Source organism: Acomys russatus, chromosome 12 (assembly GCF_903995435.1).
Source record: "Acomys russatus chromosome 12, mAcoRus1.1, whole genome shotgun sequence".
Lineage (NCBI taxonomy): Eukaryota > Metazoa > Chordata > Mammalia > Rodentia > Muridae > Acomys > Acomys russatus.
The window spans coordinates 33,128,259-33,142,175 of record NC_067148.1 but is presented as its reverse complement, the minus strand read 5'-3'; the positions used below and the strand labels follow the sequence as shown (position 1 = coordinate 33,142,175).

At 38.2% G+C, this 13,917-nt stretch overlaps 1 protein-coding gene across 1 annotated transcript in view; it reads right to left on the bottom strand.

Moving 5' to 3' along the window:
* The window catches only part of Erbb4 (erb-b2 receptor tyrosine kinase 4), a 1,024,038-nt gene that overhangs the window by 150,890 nt on the left and 859,231 nt on the right, over positions 1-13,917 (bottom strand). Inside the window, exon 20 of the mRNA XM_051154155.1 lies at positions 6,900-7,085. Within this exon, the coding sequence (XP_051010112.1) occupies positions 6,900-7,085 (186 nt within the window). The remainder of the gene's footprint in view (positions 1-6,899; positions 7,086-13,917) is intronic.

The following is a 13,917-nucleotide window of genomic DNA, read 5'->3' as shown; positions in this document are numbered from 1 at the left end:
CATTTAGAATTCTATAGGTAAAACAGCACACAACAGCATCTCAAAAGGCATATGATATCATACCTTAGACCTCACATTTTAAATCTAATAGTGTAGCAGCCATTTCACCTAAGATACTAGGAGGCCATAGTCTTGGTGAATGTATACTTTGGTGAGATTGAATGTCAGTCATCTGCTCCATCACTAAGAAGAATGTAGTCTTAAATGGACTCTGTCATCTCTTTGGGATCCCATATCCAACACAAGTGCAGGCACAGTTCTCTGTGAGAAGCTTAGTAAGGGGACCTCAGCTTTTATGAAGTTTCTTAACAACTATTTCTTGAGGTAATATTTCATGTGGAACAGACTTGTGGCTTAAGAAAACCCCAAATCTCTGTATTGGTGATCTTCAAAGGCTGTTTTCTGTACTGATATTTCAATAGGCTCTTATATGCCCTTGGAAAACACCCACAGGTCCTACTAAGGTCCTTTGTGACCATAATTAGTGTGTTTCACTTTCTCTTGCTTTTCTTTTCTTCAGTATGCCTAGAAAAATGTTTTAATGACATACCAGTTAGTATACTGTGTTTACTGCTGTGGATAATTAGGGAAGTTCCTGTGTTTCTATTTGGGCTTAATATCTAGAAAGGATTTCTGTACTGTGAGTTTCTGGGGGAAGCCTTCAAACCCTTCTCTTAACACTCAAAAGTAAACCTCAGTAAAGTTCTATTCTTTAAGACCTAAATTTTATTTTACCACAGTGAGAAAGAGAGCCTGGATTCAACTCTGTGAATGAAGATTGGGTCCTTCTGAGAGAAGGAAGAGGATTACCCTTGGCATATCCTTAAACGGGGCAGAGTAGGGTGAAGAAGAAACACGTTGGCTTCTTCCTACATTTGTTCTGCACCCTGAGACCAGGGACTGCTCATGTGTGGCACATGTTAGTGCATATGTGGCACATGTTAGCACACTCAGACCCAAGTCCTCACTTCCATGCTTCGCATATCCCAAAAGAGGAAGATGGATGCTACTAGTCATAAACCAAGAATGGTAGCTCAGTGAGATGAAGGGCACGCTTCTAGGCTCGGTGATAATTGTTTCACTACACGTTTACCTCTCAGCATCATGCTAGGTGTTATCAATTTTTACTTGTCAGTCATACTTCAACAAAATTGGGGTAAATACTCTGGGTTCATGCATATCTATGCAAATGGGTCAGGAATTCTGTTTCAGTCATGCATTGGGAGGTCCTCATGAGAGACAGTGAAGAGTCTGCAGATATATACATGTGGTAGAGAGGCTCTCTGTGTTTCTGAGGCTTGAAAGAGAAGGTGCACACAGCTATTGTGTAGTTTCATTCCCCTTTGTCTGTGTGCAGTGGCTTGAATGACGTGAGTTTAGGGCACTTGAGTGTTTGGTACCCGCACTGTTTGCTGAGGCTTAGCAGGTGCCAGGATTATTGGGCAAAGTGTTTCACTGGAGGCAGGATTTCAGGGTTTTAGACTAGTGCTAGTGCTACTTTGCTCTCACCACTTCCTGTTTGCAGTTCAAAATGTGAGCTCTCCATTTCTTTTACTGCCCATGTCCATCTCCTGCTGCTGCTATTCCCAGCCAGCAGGGACTTGAGCCCCTGGAACATAAGCTCAAATAAACACTTTCTCCTAAAAACTGCTTAGGTCATGGTATTTTACCACAGCAGTAAAAATGTAACTAATACACCCTCATTCCTTTTTCCCTCCCTTTCCCATTCCTCTCCTCTCCTGTCCTGACTTCTTCTCTCCTCTCCTCTCCTCTCCTCTTCTTCTTTCTCCCCCTGTCTCATGAGTCCCTTATATAACTCTGTGAACTTTGCAGGAGTTGAAGAAAGCCAGACTGTGGTAACCAGTGTGAAGGCAAAAGTGAGAAATGGTTGGGAATGATTCACAAACATGGCTTTGGATCCAAATCCAGGTTATTATTTTAAGTGGATAATATTTCTACTACACCATGCCATCTTCAATAGGAGTCAATATAAAGTTAGTTTTTGATGATATTACATTTTAAATTATAATGTCTTACTTTATATTATACTAACATCTATTAAGCACAAACACTCTCTTAGCATGCACATCTGCTACACCGCATATCTGATATGCCATAATAATAGCATTAAAGTTATGTCTATTCTACTGTAGAGGACACAGAATAAAGCCACTTAGAGTTTGTCTAAGTTATGGGAGATAAGTGGCGGCAAGAAAATAGAGAGACATATAGGCTACTTCCTGGAAAGTTCTGTCATAACTACTGGGAGGCGCTGTCTCTCATTTTTCAGTACTTGAAATAATACTTTTTGTTTTCTTGCATATTGGGACAACGCTCCCCAGTGTTGTATAACAATTTCTCCATCATTTCTCAGCATAATAGATTAACTGTAGATGTCAAATCTGAGCTAGGAGGGCCTTAGTATTTGCTTAAACATGGTTTCCAATATGTCTACGAACAATATTGGATAAAATTGACATTTGGGTTGGGATACTGAAGGAAATAATCTGACTGACCTAATCTAAGTGAGAGAGGAAGGTGGATCTGAATGCAATGAAAATCCTGACTTCTGAGTAGGGGCACCCTCCGTCTGCTTGATTGTCTTTGAACTGTGGAATCCATTTTTTCCTGCATCCAGACTTTAGTTTGACCCCAAGCACTAACTTTTCCAAGGTTTTGACACTGCTGGATTTGAGTTGGAATGCATGCACACACTGGTTCTCAGAGCTTTGAACTAGGACTAGAACTGTAGAACTGGCTCTCCTGAATCTCTAAGGGTCTTATGACTTAGCTTCCATAATATCTCAGGTAGATTATTTCTAATAAATCTCTTCCTGTATCTGGGTAAATCCTATTAGTTCTGTTTGTATGGAAAACCTTGAATAATATACTTAATATGTGTTTTTTTAACTAATAAAATAGAATCCCTCCTGATTAGACAAAGACTGCTGACAATTATTCACCAAGAGTCAACTCTCAAATCTCTAATTCAGAGATATGAAGCTGAGAAGTACAGAGACCAAAAATCACTTCAGTGAAAAACAAAGTATGGAGCACTGGGTATATGTGACATAATTGAGGATATTCATATTTTGAAAATCAAATTTTACCATTTCTCTAATTTATAGTGATCTGAAGGGTCTCTAGAGATACTCACTCCGTCCTAAATTTTCTTACTGAACTAGAGTCAAGCTACTGACTTTCTTAAAAGATTTAACACTTCACTTTTTGTGCACAAATGGCTACAAAGCAAATCTCCATTTCAATTTTTTAATAGTGGGTTGTCATTGTCACAGCAGGGAGCTTAGCTGCTACACCAGGGTTGTGAGTTTTAACTTAACTCTTTATTATTTATTCTGCCTTGATGAAATATATTTCTCCCTCACAATGCAGTGAAAGAACTCACTCATTCAAATGACATTCATAGATTCTAAATAACATTAATTGTCATTTAATATAACAGCATGTCTCAATTTCCTGATTTGGTGGTTTATATACTTGTGCAATCAGTGGAGTCTTGTATGCATGTAGTATCTGGTCAGAAATTACTAACACCAGCACATGCATTTTAGTTGGATCAGACCTTCAGACTTGAAGTTCATTTTTATTCATACAGAAGTAAATGGATAAATCAATGAGAAGTTACAATATCCTGTCACTCCATACAGTTAGTACTGGAGAAAAATGGGAAAGAGTAAAGAAAGAAAATAAATAAAGTCTTTTCTCCGTTAACACATTTAATCCTTAAAAAGACTTGATATCTGTGTACAGAGAAGAAATGAAGATTTTCCACTCAGAACTCTCCTTTCCAATCAAGGGAGGTGTGTCTTCTTCCTGTGGGTCCTCCCACTAACTCACTACACCAACAAAAATGAGGACAAGCTCAACTGACAGACACATCTTTGTGGAACATAGAAAATCAGATTTCATTAGCTTTAATTAAGAACATGATATGGACATAAAAAGTAGCAGATAAACAGACTGGAGAGTAAAACAAACACAATAAACATCAGTTGTGAAATTACTAAACTTGTCTGAAAGTCATGCTGACTTCTGAAGAAATGTAAGTTTTCTCAGAAGACATAACTGTTGGAATCGTTTCTTTGCAAAAATGTTGCTGAAAGGGCCTGTCATTAAAATCAGGATCTAAAGTGTCTGGGTTAAATGTGCTGCCTAGTTTCATGTCAATTTGACACTTGCTGGAAGTCATTTGGGAAGAGGAAATCTCAACTGAGAAAATGTCCTTACCGGACTGACCTGTAGGATAGCCTGTGGGATAATTCCTGATTGATGGTTGATGTAGGGTGGTGCAGAGATGGCTGTGGTAAGTATCACCCAAGGATAGGGAGTCCTGGGTTATATAAGAAGGCAAGCTAAACGAGCCATGAGGAACAACTGAAAACACAGCCTTTTGGGCAAGTGCCCAATTGTAAGTGAGTATATACCATGTGAATCTTTCTGCTTCTGGGTTAACTCACTCATTATGATCCTTTCTAGTCCCATCCATTTGTCCACAGATTTCAAGATTTCCTTGTTTTTAATATATGAGTATTATTCCATAGTGTAAACGTACCACAGTTTCTTTATCTTGGGCACTAGCCCAAAAGGCACGTCCCACGAAAGTCTTCACTACCAGGAGATTGGGATAGATGTGAGGACACCCTATTGAGACTCTAGGTAAGAGAAATATAGGAAATGGGGAAATAGAAGGACACCAAGGATCCTAGAAACCTACAAGAAGAACATTGTAATGGGTGGATTTGGGCCCAGGGGGTTCTGCTCAAACTATTGCACTAACCGAGGACAATACAATAGGAAACATGGAACCCCTACTCTGATCTACCCATTGGACAGGACATTCTCCACAGTTATGTGGAGAGCGAGTACTGACTTTGACATGAGCTGTGGTGCTCCATATTTGACTGCCTTCCTTTGGTGGGGAGGCCTGGTGGCACTCAAAGAAAGAATAAGCAGGCTACTAAGATGAGACTTGATAGCCTATGACCATATAGTGGGGGGAGGAGGTCCCCCTCAGTCATAGACCTAGGGGAGGGGAATAGGGCGAAAGCAGGAGGGAGGGAGGAATGGGAGGATACAAGTGATGAGATAACAATTGAGTTGTAATCTGAATAAATTAATAAAATTAAAATTAAAAATAAACAAAAAACAAACAGTCTTATCCATGACCTATGCTCCAATTCCTGCCACCAAGCTCCGGCTTTTGTTTCTCTCAGTGAGGGACTTATAAGTTGTGTTGTGAAATAAATTCTTTTTTCACCCAAAAGGTGCCTTTACTCATGATATTTTTATCACAGCAATAGAAACCCTACCTACAAGAGCTAAACATATCATGAACTAATTTTAATTATTAGAAGAATCAAATGTCATTTAATCCTATCTCATCCCCCAAAAGCTTTAAGTGGGAAGAATTTGCAATCTAAAAGAATCACCTTGAAAGATACTGATTTAGTTTGAACAGGAAATGTCCCTCATAGGCGTGTTAAATTTTGGTCTTCAGCTGGTGGCACTATGCTGAATGTCATTGAAAGCCAAGGAAGGAGGACCTCCCTAGAGCAAGTAGAGCAATCAGTGCATTTCCTTAAGCTAATATCTGGTCCCCTGTGCCTTTCCTGCTCTCTGCTTCCTGTCTATAATGAAGTGGACAGCATCCTCTAACATATGGTGTTGTCATTACTGATTTAGAATTGGCTCAGAAACAATGGAGCCCAGGATTGTAAAACCTCTAAAATTGCTGGTCAAAATATGTCTTTCCTTTTTAAAGTAGTTTTCTCAAGTATTTTGGTTAAAGTTATGCAAAAATGACTGATATGCACAAGAGAAAACTGAATATATATACATATATTTACATATGTATATTATATATATACATATTATGTGTACATATATGATTTTGAGGTGTGGTGGCTCACTCCTTTGAAAATTTGTTTAATTTATTTTTGTGTGCCCCAATATTTTGTAAGCATATTTATTAGCCACATGCATGTAGTGCATGCACAGGCCCAAAGAAGTTGTCAGGTCTCCTGACATTGGAATTACAAACATGAGTAGCCCATCATATGGATGCTAGGAATGGAACCCAGGTCCATGGAAGAGCAACTGATCCATCTCTCCATCCTCACCACTGACACTATTTTACTATCACCCCTTCCAATAGTGCCAATGATTTATCACCTAACAAGAAAGACAAGGGAATGTTTTGCTGATAAAATTGCAACCTAATAGAGTACCACAAACACGTCTGACAATAATGTAAAAGAAGCCATTATTGTTGTGAAGAAGGTCTCAGAAGTATAAAAAAAATCCTGGCATAGACTCAATAATGGGTGTCCCAAATGCAGCAGGCAGCAGCAGTAAGCAACAAAGCTTACAGCTATGAATAGGCAGGGAGATGGCTCAGTATATAGACGGGGTTACCACTAAGCCTAATCATTTATAATGTTGATAATTCTATAGACTATTTCAATAAAACAATCTAAAATTAAAGAATTATGACCTTGAATCTTTACTTTCTTGATTTTGTTTGCTATCTTGACTTCATTCAAAATAATTTGTAGAGGCTGTGAATGTAATTTATGAGAGAAAAAATACAAACAAAAGCAAAACAAATCTAGCACAACAATTATTCCCTTTGACTAGTGTTGCTATGCATTTTGGCATCTTGTCAATTTAATATGAATACCTTGGAATAATAATCCAAGGTATAAGTAGTTGTGTGCTCCATCCACAATCCACAGTGAAGTACTAACAACAATATGTCACTTAACATGATAAAAGAGTCAGTTACACCAAGGCACAGCATAATTTCAACTGTCAGATTCTTCTTGATTGGGGGATCAACTCCCAAATATCATTTTTTTGTAGCAATTTACAGCACTTACCTTTGCAATCTGGACACACCAGTTCAAGAGCAGCTGCGATCCTATGTTATCCTTGTGTTCGTGGACATAGTCCAGTAGGCAGCCATGCGGCATCAGTTGGGTAACCAGCTGGATAGTGGGGCTCAGGCACACGCCCAGTAAGCGAACTAGATGTGGATGGTCCATACTTGCCATGATCAGAGCCTCCTGTAACAGCAGCCAAAACAGAAAACAGATTATCATCATTTCAACTCGGCATTGCTCGGTGTTTTCAATATATTGGATGAAAGGTGTATAATAGATTTTAAAATGTCCTCAGAGTCAGACATAATGGCTTATGCACTTTATTCTGGCACTCAGGAAGTAAAGGTCAGGGAAACTTTCTGAGTTTGAGGACAGCCTGTTATACACACTGAGTTTCAGGCCAGCCAGGACTGTAGATTGAGACCCAGTCTCAAAAAAAAGATTACTCAGTAGACTCAATTAACTTAGTCATCAGGGAAATACAAATCAAATGACTCTGCAATCCTATTTTATACCTGTCAGAATGGCTAAAATACAAAATTCAAGTGACAGCAAATGCTGGCAAGAATGTGGAGAAAGGGGGACACTCATCAATAGGTGGCGGCAGTGCAAACTTATACAACCAATTTGAAAATCAGTTTCTCACTTTCTCAGAAAATTGGGAATAGCTCTGTCTCAAGACCCAGCTATACAACACCTGAGCATATATCCAAATGACACTTCACCATACAACAAGGACACTTGCTCAACCATGTTCATAGCAGTTTATTCATAATAGCCAGAATCTGGAATAAACCTAGATGCCCCTCAACTGAAGAATGGCTAAAGAAACTGTGGTACATTTGCACAATGGAATACTACTCAGCTATTAAAAAAAGAAATCATGAAATTTGCAGGCAAATGGATGAACCTAGAAAAGATCATCCTGAATGCAGTAACCCAGACCCAGAAAGAGACACATGGTAAGTACTTACTTTTAAGTGGATTTTAGCCAGATAGCACAAGATAAACATACTATAATGCACAGACCCAAAGCAGATAAGTAACAAGGAGGATCCAAGGGAAGATGCTTAAATCTCACTCAGAAGGGGAAATAGAATAGACAGATGTAGTTATTGCATTGAGGGAACAAAGTAGGAAGAGGAAACACAGAAAGTTATGAGAGTGGAGATCAGACCTTGGGAGAGCGGGAGTGGTGGGGCAGATGGACAAAAAGCCTGTGAAGAGAAGAAAAACTGGGTAGGGGCATCTCGGTGATAAGCTGGAGACCTAAGTTAGGAAAGGCTCCTGGTGTGTGTGTGTCAGGGCGGGGGTAGTGGGGGAGGATATGAGAGGCACTCTAGCAGAGACTCCTAGTAGCAAGGGCCATAGAGACTGAAGAGGACACCTTCTAACTAAACAAGTCCCCTAATAGAGGGATGGGAACACCAACACAGCCACAAAAAATTCGACTCAAAATTCACCCTGTCTACAAAATGTGCAAGGATAATGATAGAACAGATAGAGCAGAGTTTGAGGGATGGTCTAACCAATACTTGGCCCAATCCAAGACCTACTCCACAGGAGAGAACCATCCCTTGTCACTATTAAGGCTACTTTGCAATGCTCGCAGACAGGAGTCAAGCAGAGTTGTCCTCTGAGAAGCTACACCCTGCAGTGCCTCAAAACAGATGCTAAGACTCACAGCCAAACATTGAGCAATGCATAGGGAAAGTTGTGGAAAAGTGGGGGAAGGAGCAAAGTACCTGGAGGTGACAGGAGCTTCACAAGGAGACCAACACAGCCAACTAACCAGGGCCCAGTTGGGGTCTGCTGACACTAGAGCACCAACCAAGGACCTTGCATGGACTGGACTCAGCCCCCCTACAAAGATGTAGCTGGTGGGTAGTTAAGGTTTCACATGGGTCCCTTAGTCAGGGGAGCAGGGGCTGTCTCTGGCGTGGACTCTCTTGCCATTTTTTCAATTAATTCCCTCTGGTAGGAATGTCTTGCCAGGCCACAGAGGCAATGATGTGATGTGGTAAGCTTGGGTATATGGGAAATGGGGCTCCCCTTTCTGAGAAATAAGGAGGGGGATGAGGGAGAGAAAGGGGGTGAGACTAGGAGGTGCAGAGAGATAGGGCTATGACCAGGATGCAAAGTGAATTCATACATACATGCATACATGCATACATACATACATACACATATACATACATACATACATATATACATACTCTTTAAAAGTGTAACTATAGTTATTATTTCATACTTAGAATTATATAATTAAATGAAGTTAAGAAAGAAATGGTCTATACTATAATATGAATGCAGTTATAGAATAATAACCTAATAAATCAAAATCTATATTTTATCTTTTATGCATGGGCAACATAGTATGTTATTTACTGACAGTTAAGTTAAAATAAACACTACTCTATTCCAGAGACTTTGCATGATGGCTCAGAGGTTAAGAGCAGTGGCTATTTTTCCAAAAGTTGTGAGTTCAATTCCAGCAACCACATGGTGCCTCATAAACATCTATAATGAGATTTGGGGCCCTCTTCTGGCCTCCTGGCATACATGTAGGCATAATACTGTATAAATAATACAAAGGATGGGATAACAATTGAGATGTAATATAAAAGAATTAATTAAAAATAAATAAATCTTTAAAAATAAATAAATACATGAATATCACAAAAGATATGAAAAATGGGTGAAATGTTCAAGCTAAATTTTTTTTTTACAGAAATAGGTCAAGGCTGGATCTTTGGCTCATTCTTTTTTTGATAGTTCTTTTATATTAAAATAATATTTTTCATATAATATATTCTGAGAGTTCCATTCCTTCATCTCCTCCAAGATCTTCCCTGTTCCCTAGCCTTCCAAATCTATACTTTTTTTTTTTTGGTATTTGTTTGAACAAATTAAATAATAAACAAATAGAATAAAATAAAGTAAAACAAAAAAGATAAAGAAAAAGCCTTAAACCAGATCTAGCCAATGGTCAGAATATTCTCCACAGTTGAGTGGAGAGTGTGATACGACTTTCTCACGTACTCTGGTGCCTCACATTTGACCATGTCCCCTGGAGGGGGAGACCTGGTGACACTCAGAGGAAGGACAGCAGGTTGCCAAGAAGAGACTTGATACCCTATGAGCATATACAGGGGGACGTAATCCCCCTCAGGAACAGTCATAGGAGAGGGGAATAATGGGAAAATGGGGGGGGGGGGGGAGGAATGGGAGGATACAAGGGATGGGATAAACATTGAGATGTAACAAGAATAAATTAATAAAAAAAAAAAAAAAAAGAAAAAGCCTTAAAAACAGATACACACATGCAGAAAGACATACAACCTATATAACACAAAAATGGAAACCATAACAAAGGATTATGGTGACAAAAATATCTCCAAAACTACCACTGAGTTGGTTGTATGTTGCCCATCTACTGCCAGGCACAATGCCAGCCCTTAAGTGTGATTTGTTTACCCAGTGAGATTCCATTAAGAAAACTATCTTTTCTTTTGTGAGCAGATGACACTTGACAATAGCTTCTGGGTTAAGAAAGGAGAATTGTGTTTTTGTCCCTCTCAGCCCTGGGACTCCATTTAGACTTGCACAGGCCCTGGTCATGCTGCCATGCTCTCTGTGAATTTGTAAGTGTATCAATCCTGTTGTGTCTGGAAGGCATTCTTGTCTTTGTGTTTCCATTCATACCATTCATTCTTTGGTTTAAAAAATGCTCTCTATCGAATCTTACTGGAATAACCAGTATGTAACAAATGAACTATGTATTGCACAATATTATCATCAGTTTAAATATTTCAGAATAGCTTTAGTATAGTGTAATGCACAAGAATATTTTTGATCATTCTTTATAATGGTTTATAGGAGTAGAGAAAGAAGGAGAATATGAGTATGGATGTAAGTTTGTATGTGTGTGATACTTACAGATACACATATATGAAAGAGGTATAGACATGGCAAATCATTACTAATTTTGATACAAAATTATAGAACGTTTACAATATTATTCTTCAACAATTTCCGTCTCTAAAAATTTTCAAACCCCAAAGTGAAGTATATAAAGCCTTGCTGTGTTTTTTATTATGATGGCATTGCAGAATGAATACATAAAACCTAATTTTACCGAGGGAAACTAAGAAACAACTGATGCTGTACATTAGCAAACGCTTAGGGAGCATCCACAAGGAAACATTTCATGAAGGAGAAGTTGGTTTCAGAAGAACTGCTTCAAGGCTTTCTTAGGTAAATTGAGGTTTCATATATGTGACTATAAAGACAATAGAGAAGGAAACATTCTCAATAGGCAGACAGAAGGATAGAAACATGGACCATGCTGTCTCAAACAATTGCCTACTTTACGCCTTTGTGGCAGCAGCTTAAGTCACTTGATTTGTACCTGTTTTCCAAGAGGAGTAAATCCTTCAACTAATCACTCCCTATTTCCCCAAGGAAAATGGGGAATCATAGAAAAAAGTCATATGGCCCTTTATGTATCTACAAGGTTGAAAAATGTGTTTCATTTACTATGTAGCTCAGCAAACATTCAAAATAAAGGCATGTAGTTATAAAGATTTTTACAAATGTGAATGTCAGCTGAATTCAATAATATAGTTTGTAATGTAGTATCAACTGCTTATTTTCATAGTATAAACTAGATTTCTTCACCAAATTTTAATATGTACATATGTAAAATATGCAGCACACCAACAGCAGAACAAAACACCCACACAGATACATAATTAATTATGCATTAAATTGGATAATTAGATAAGAAATGCTAGATAGCTAATTGTTACATTTATACTGACTGCATTCTGCTTGCTACTCTTTTGGTATATCCTGGTTCTTCCTATGTGTTCGTATCACTAGGTTTAGTACAGTGTACCTGCACCCTTAGGTAGGAAGTAAGGTCTAGAAGTATTTATTACTTGTGGGTATGAAAATGTACCAAGCAGGTATATGAAGCTCATGTAGGGACCAGAACCCTTTGAGATCCTCTAGTACATTTAAATCAAATTGGGATTCTGTAATCACTACCAAAGCAACAGTTGCAAACAGTGTTTGATTCTAATTTCAACATTGTGTATGGTCAAAAGAAATACACAGTCTTAGCCAAACAAAAAGGAAACTGAGTCTCCTTCTAAGGGATTGGCCTAGCCAAGCTGCAGAATCCATTCTACAACACCCATTAGGATTTTAGAAATGTATCGCTGTTTCGTAGGACGGTAAAATTTAGTTTTCCTTAAATTTCATCAGGATTTCACATTGTAGACATTTATCTTGCTAGCAAGATAAATTCAAAAGCCTCACAATAGCCCTATGTTGAGTTGAGCCGAATGACACACTAGTTACCGAGGGTGAAGTAGGATCACACAACGGATTGATGCTCATAGGTAAACTACATTCCTGATAGTCTACCTCCAGCAGGGACAAAGCGGTCAGTATTCTCTGACTTAGTGACGCACATGTTAGAGCCATTTCCTAAGGTAGAAATAATGGTGATGCTTAAGCCAGAAGAAACACTTTGAGACAATTATGTTTTAAAGCATGAAATATACAAAATGATTGTTTTCCTTCTACAATCCACAGACCAACATTAGAACTATTCTCTACGTAGATTTGAAAAGTTTACATTAGATGACATTTCATCTGAAAATTGAAAGTTCTCTTTAAAAAAAAAAAAAAGCCATGAGTAAGTCATGGCAAAAAAGCTGGGTTTGTATTAAGGAAAATTGCTTATCACACTACAAAGAGTTTTTAAAACTAAATTGCAGAGGATTTGCATAATTGTTCTCTCTCTCCCCCTTTATTCTTTTTAGAAAGAAAAGATGAACAAGACACTAATTGTAGGTTTTACTTTTTTCATAAAGGAAATAGCAGATGGTTTTTTGGAGGATAGGAGAATCGATAAAGAAAACAGAATGTGGATTCATTTAAAGCGACAAATGGGCTGGCAAAGGGGAAGAAATCCCAATATTTTAAACAGGGATGGTTTACTTTCACTAGATTACTTTGTTTTTAAATTCATAATGTTCTCAGCTCCTTATCTCTGCATGGAACCTATAGAGCAATTTTGGATCTTAGCTGATGTCACTGGAAAGTACCACCAAAGGGCAGTGGGATAAATATAACTTGACAGGTACATTGCCTAATTTTTCAAGAAATAAAAAAGTATTCTGCCATTGCTTTTTCCTTTCATCCTATAAATTTCCTTTTTCTTGTAAGTGGAGTAAAGAGTTTTCTCATTGGAAAAGAGGGAGACTACAAGACATGCACGGTGGGAAACTCTGAACCAGGGATATTTTTCTTGATAATGAGTTCTGCTTTGAATAAGAACATTTTTTAAAAACCACCAAGGGACTCTAGGAAAGACACACACACAGAGCTGTGCATTAGTCTCTAGCCATGGTACTTGTATTTCTATTTTTCTCTCAAAGGGAAGACGATGTTTAAAGCAATCAATGTGAGCAGTACTGGTTTTCACACTGAGGCGCTACTTTTTTTTTCAGTCAGCAGATATTTATACCTTGCTGCTTGAACTTGTTTTACCCTTTCATGTTGTCACACAGGAAGAAAAGAAAGGAAAAAAAAAAGCATACAGCTAAGTGATGCTTCTGGGCTATTTTGTTTTAAAAAAATTGTTAACTTCAGCCAAACTTTCACTGTTTTGTTATGTGCATAGACCATTAATTCAACCCTCCAGCACCAAAATGGAGTAAATCCCATTGCATTATGGATAAAGAAGATAAAAGGGGGGGCATGGTGGAGGAAATAACAAAAGATAGTAGATGTGGGCGTAAAATGCAATGGTCAGCAGGGTTGTGCATGCTTGAGACAAACGCTGCCTCTGAAGATAGTGGGAATGGTAGGTAGAAACAATGAAGAGACTGGATCAAAGTAACTGATTGGCAATAATGTCATACACAAATATTTTGTCATAGATGGTACCCAGAGAATAAAAGAAATGAAATCTACAGCTGTTTCTTTATGTCTTGAATAA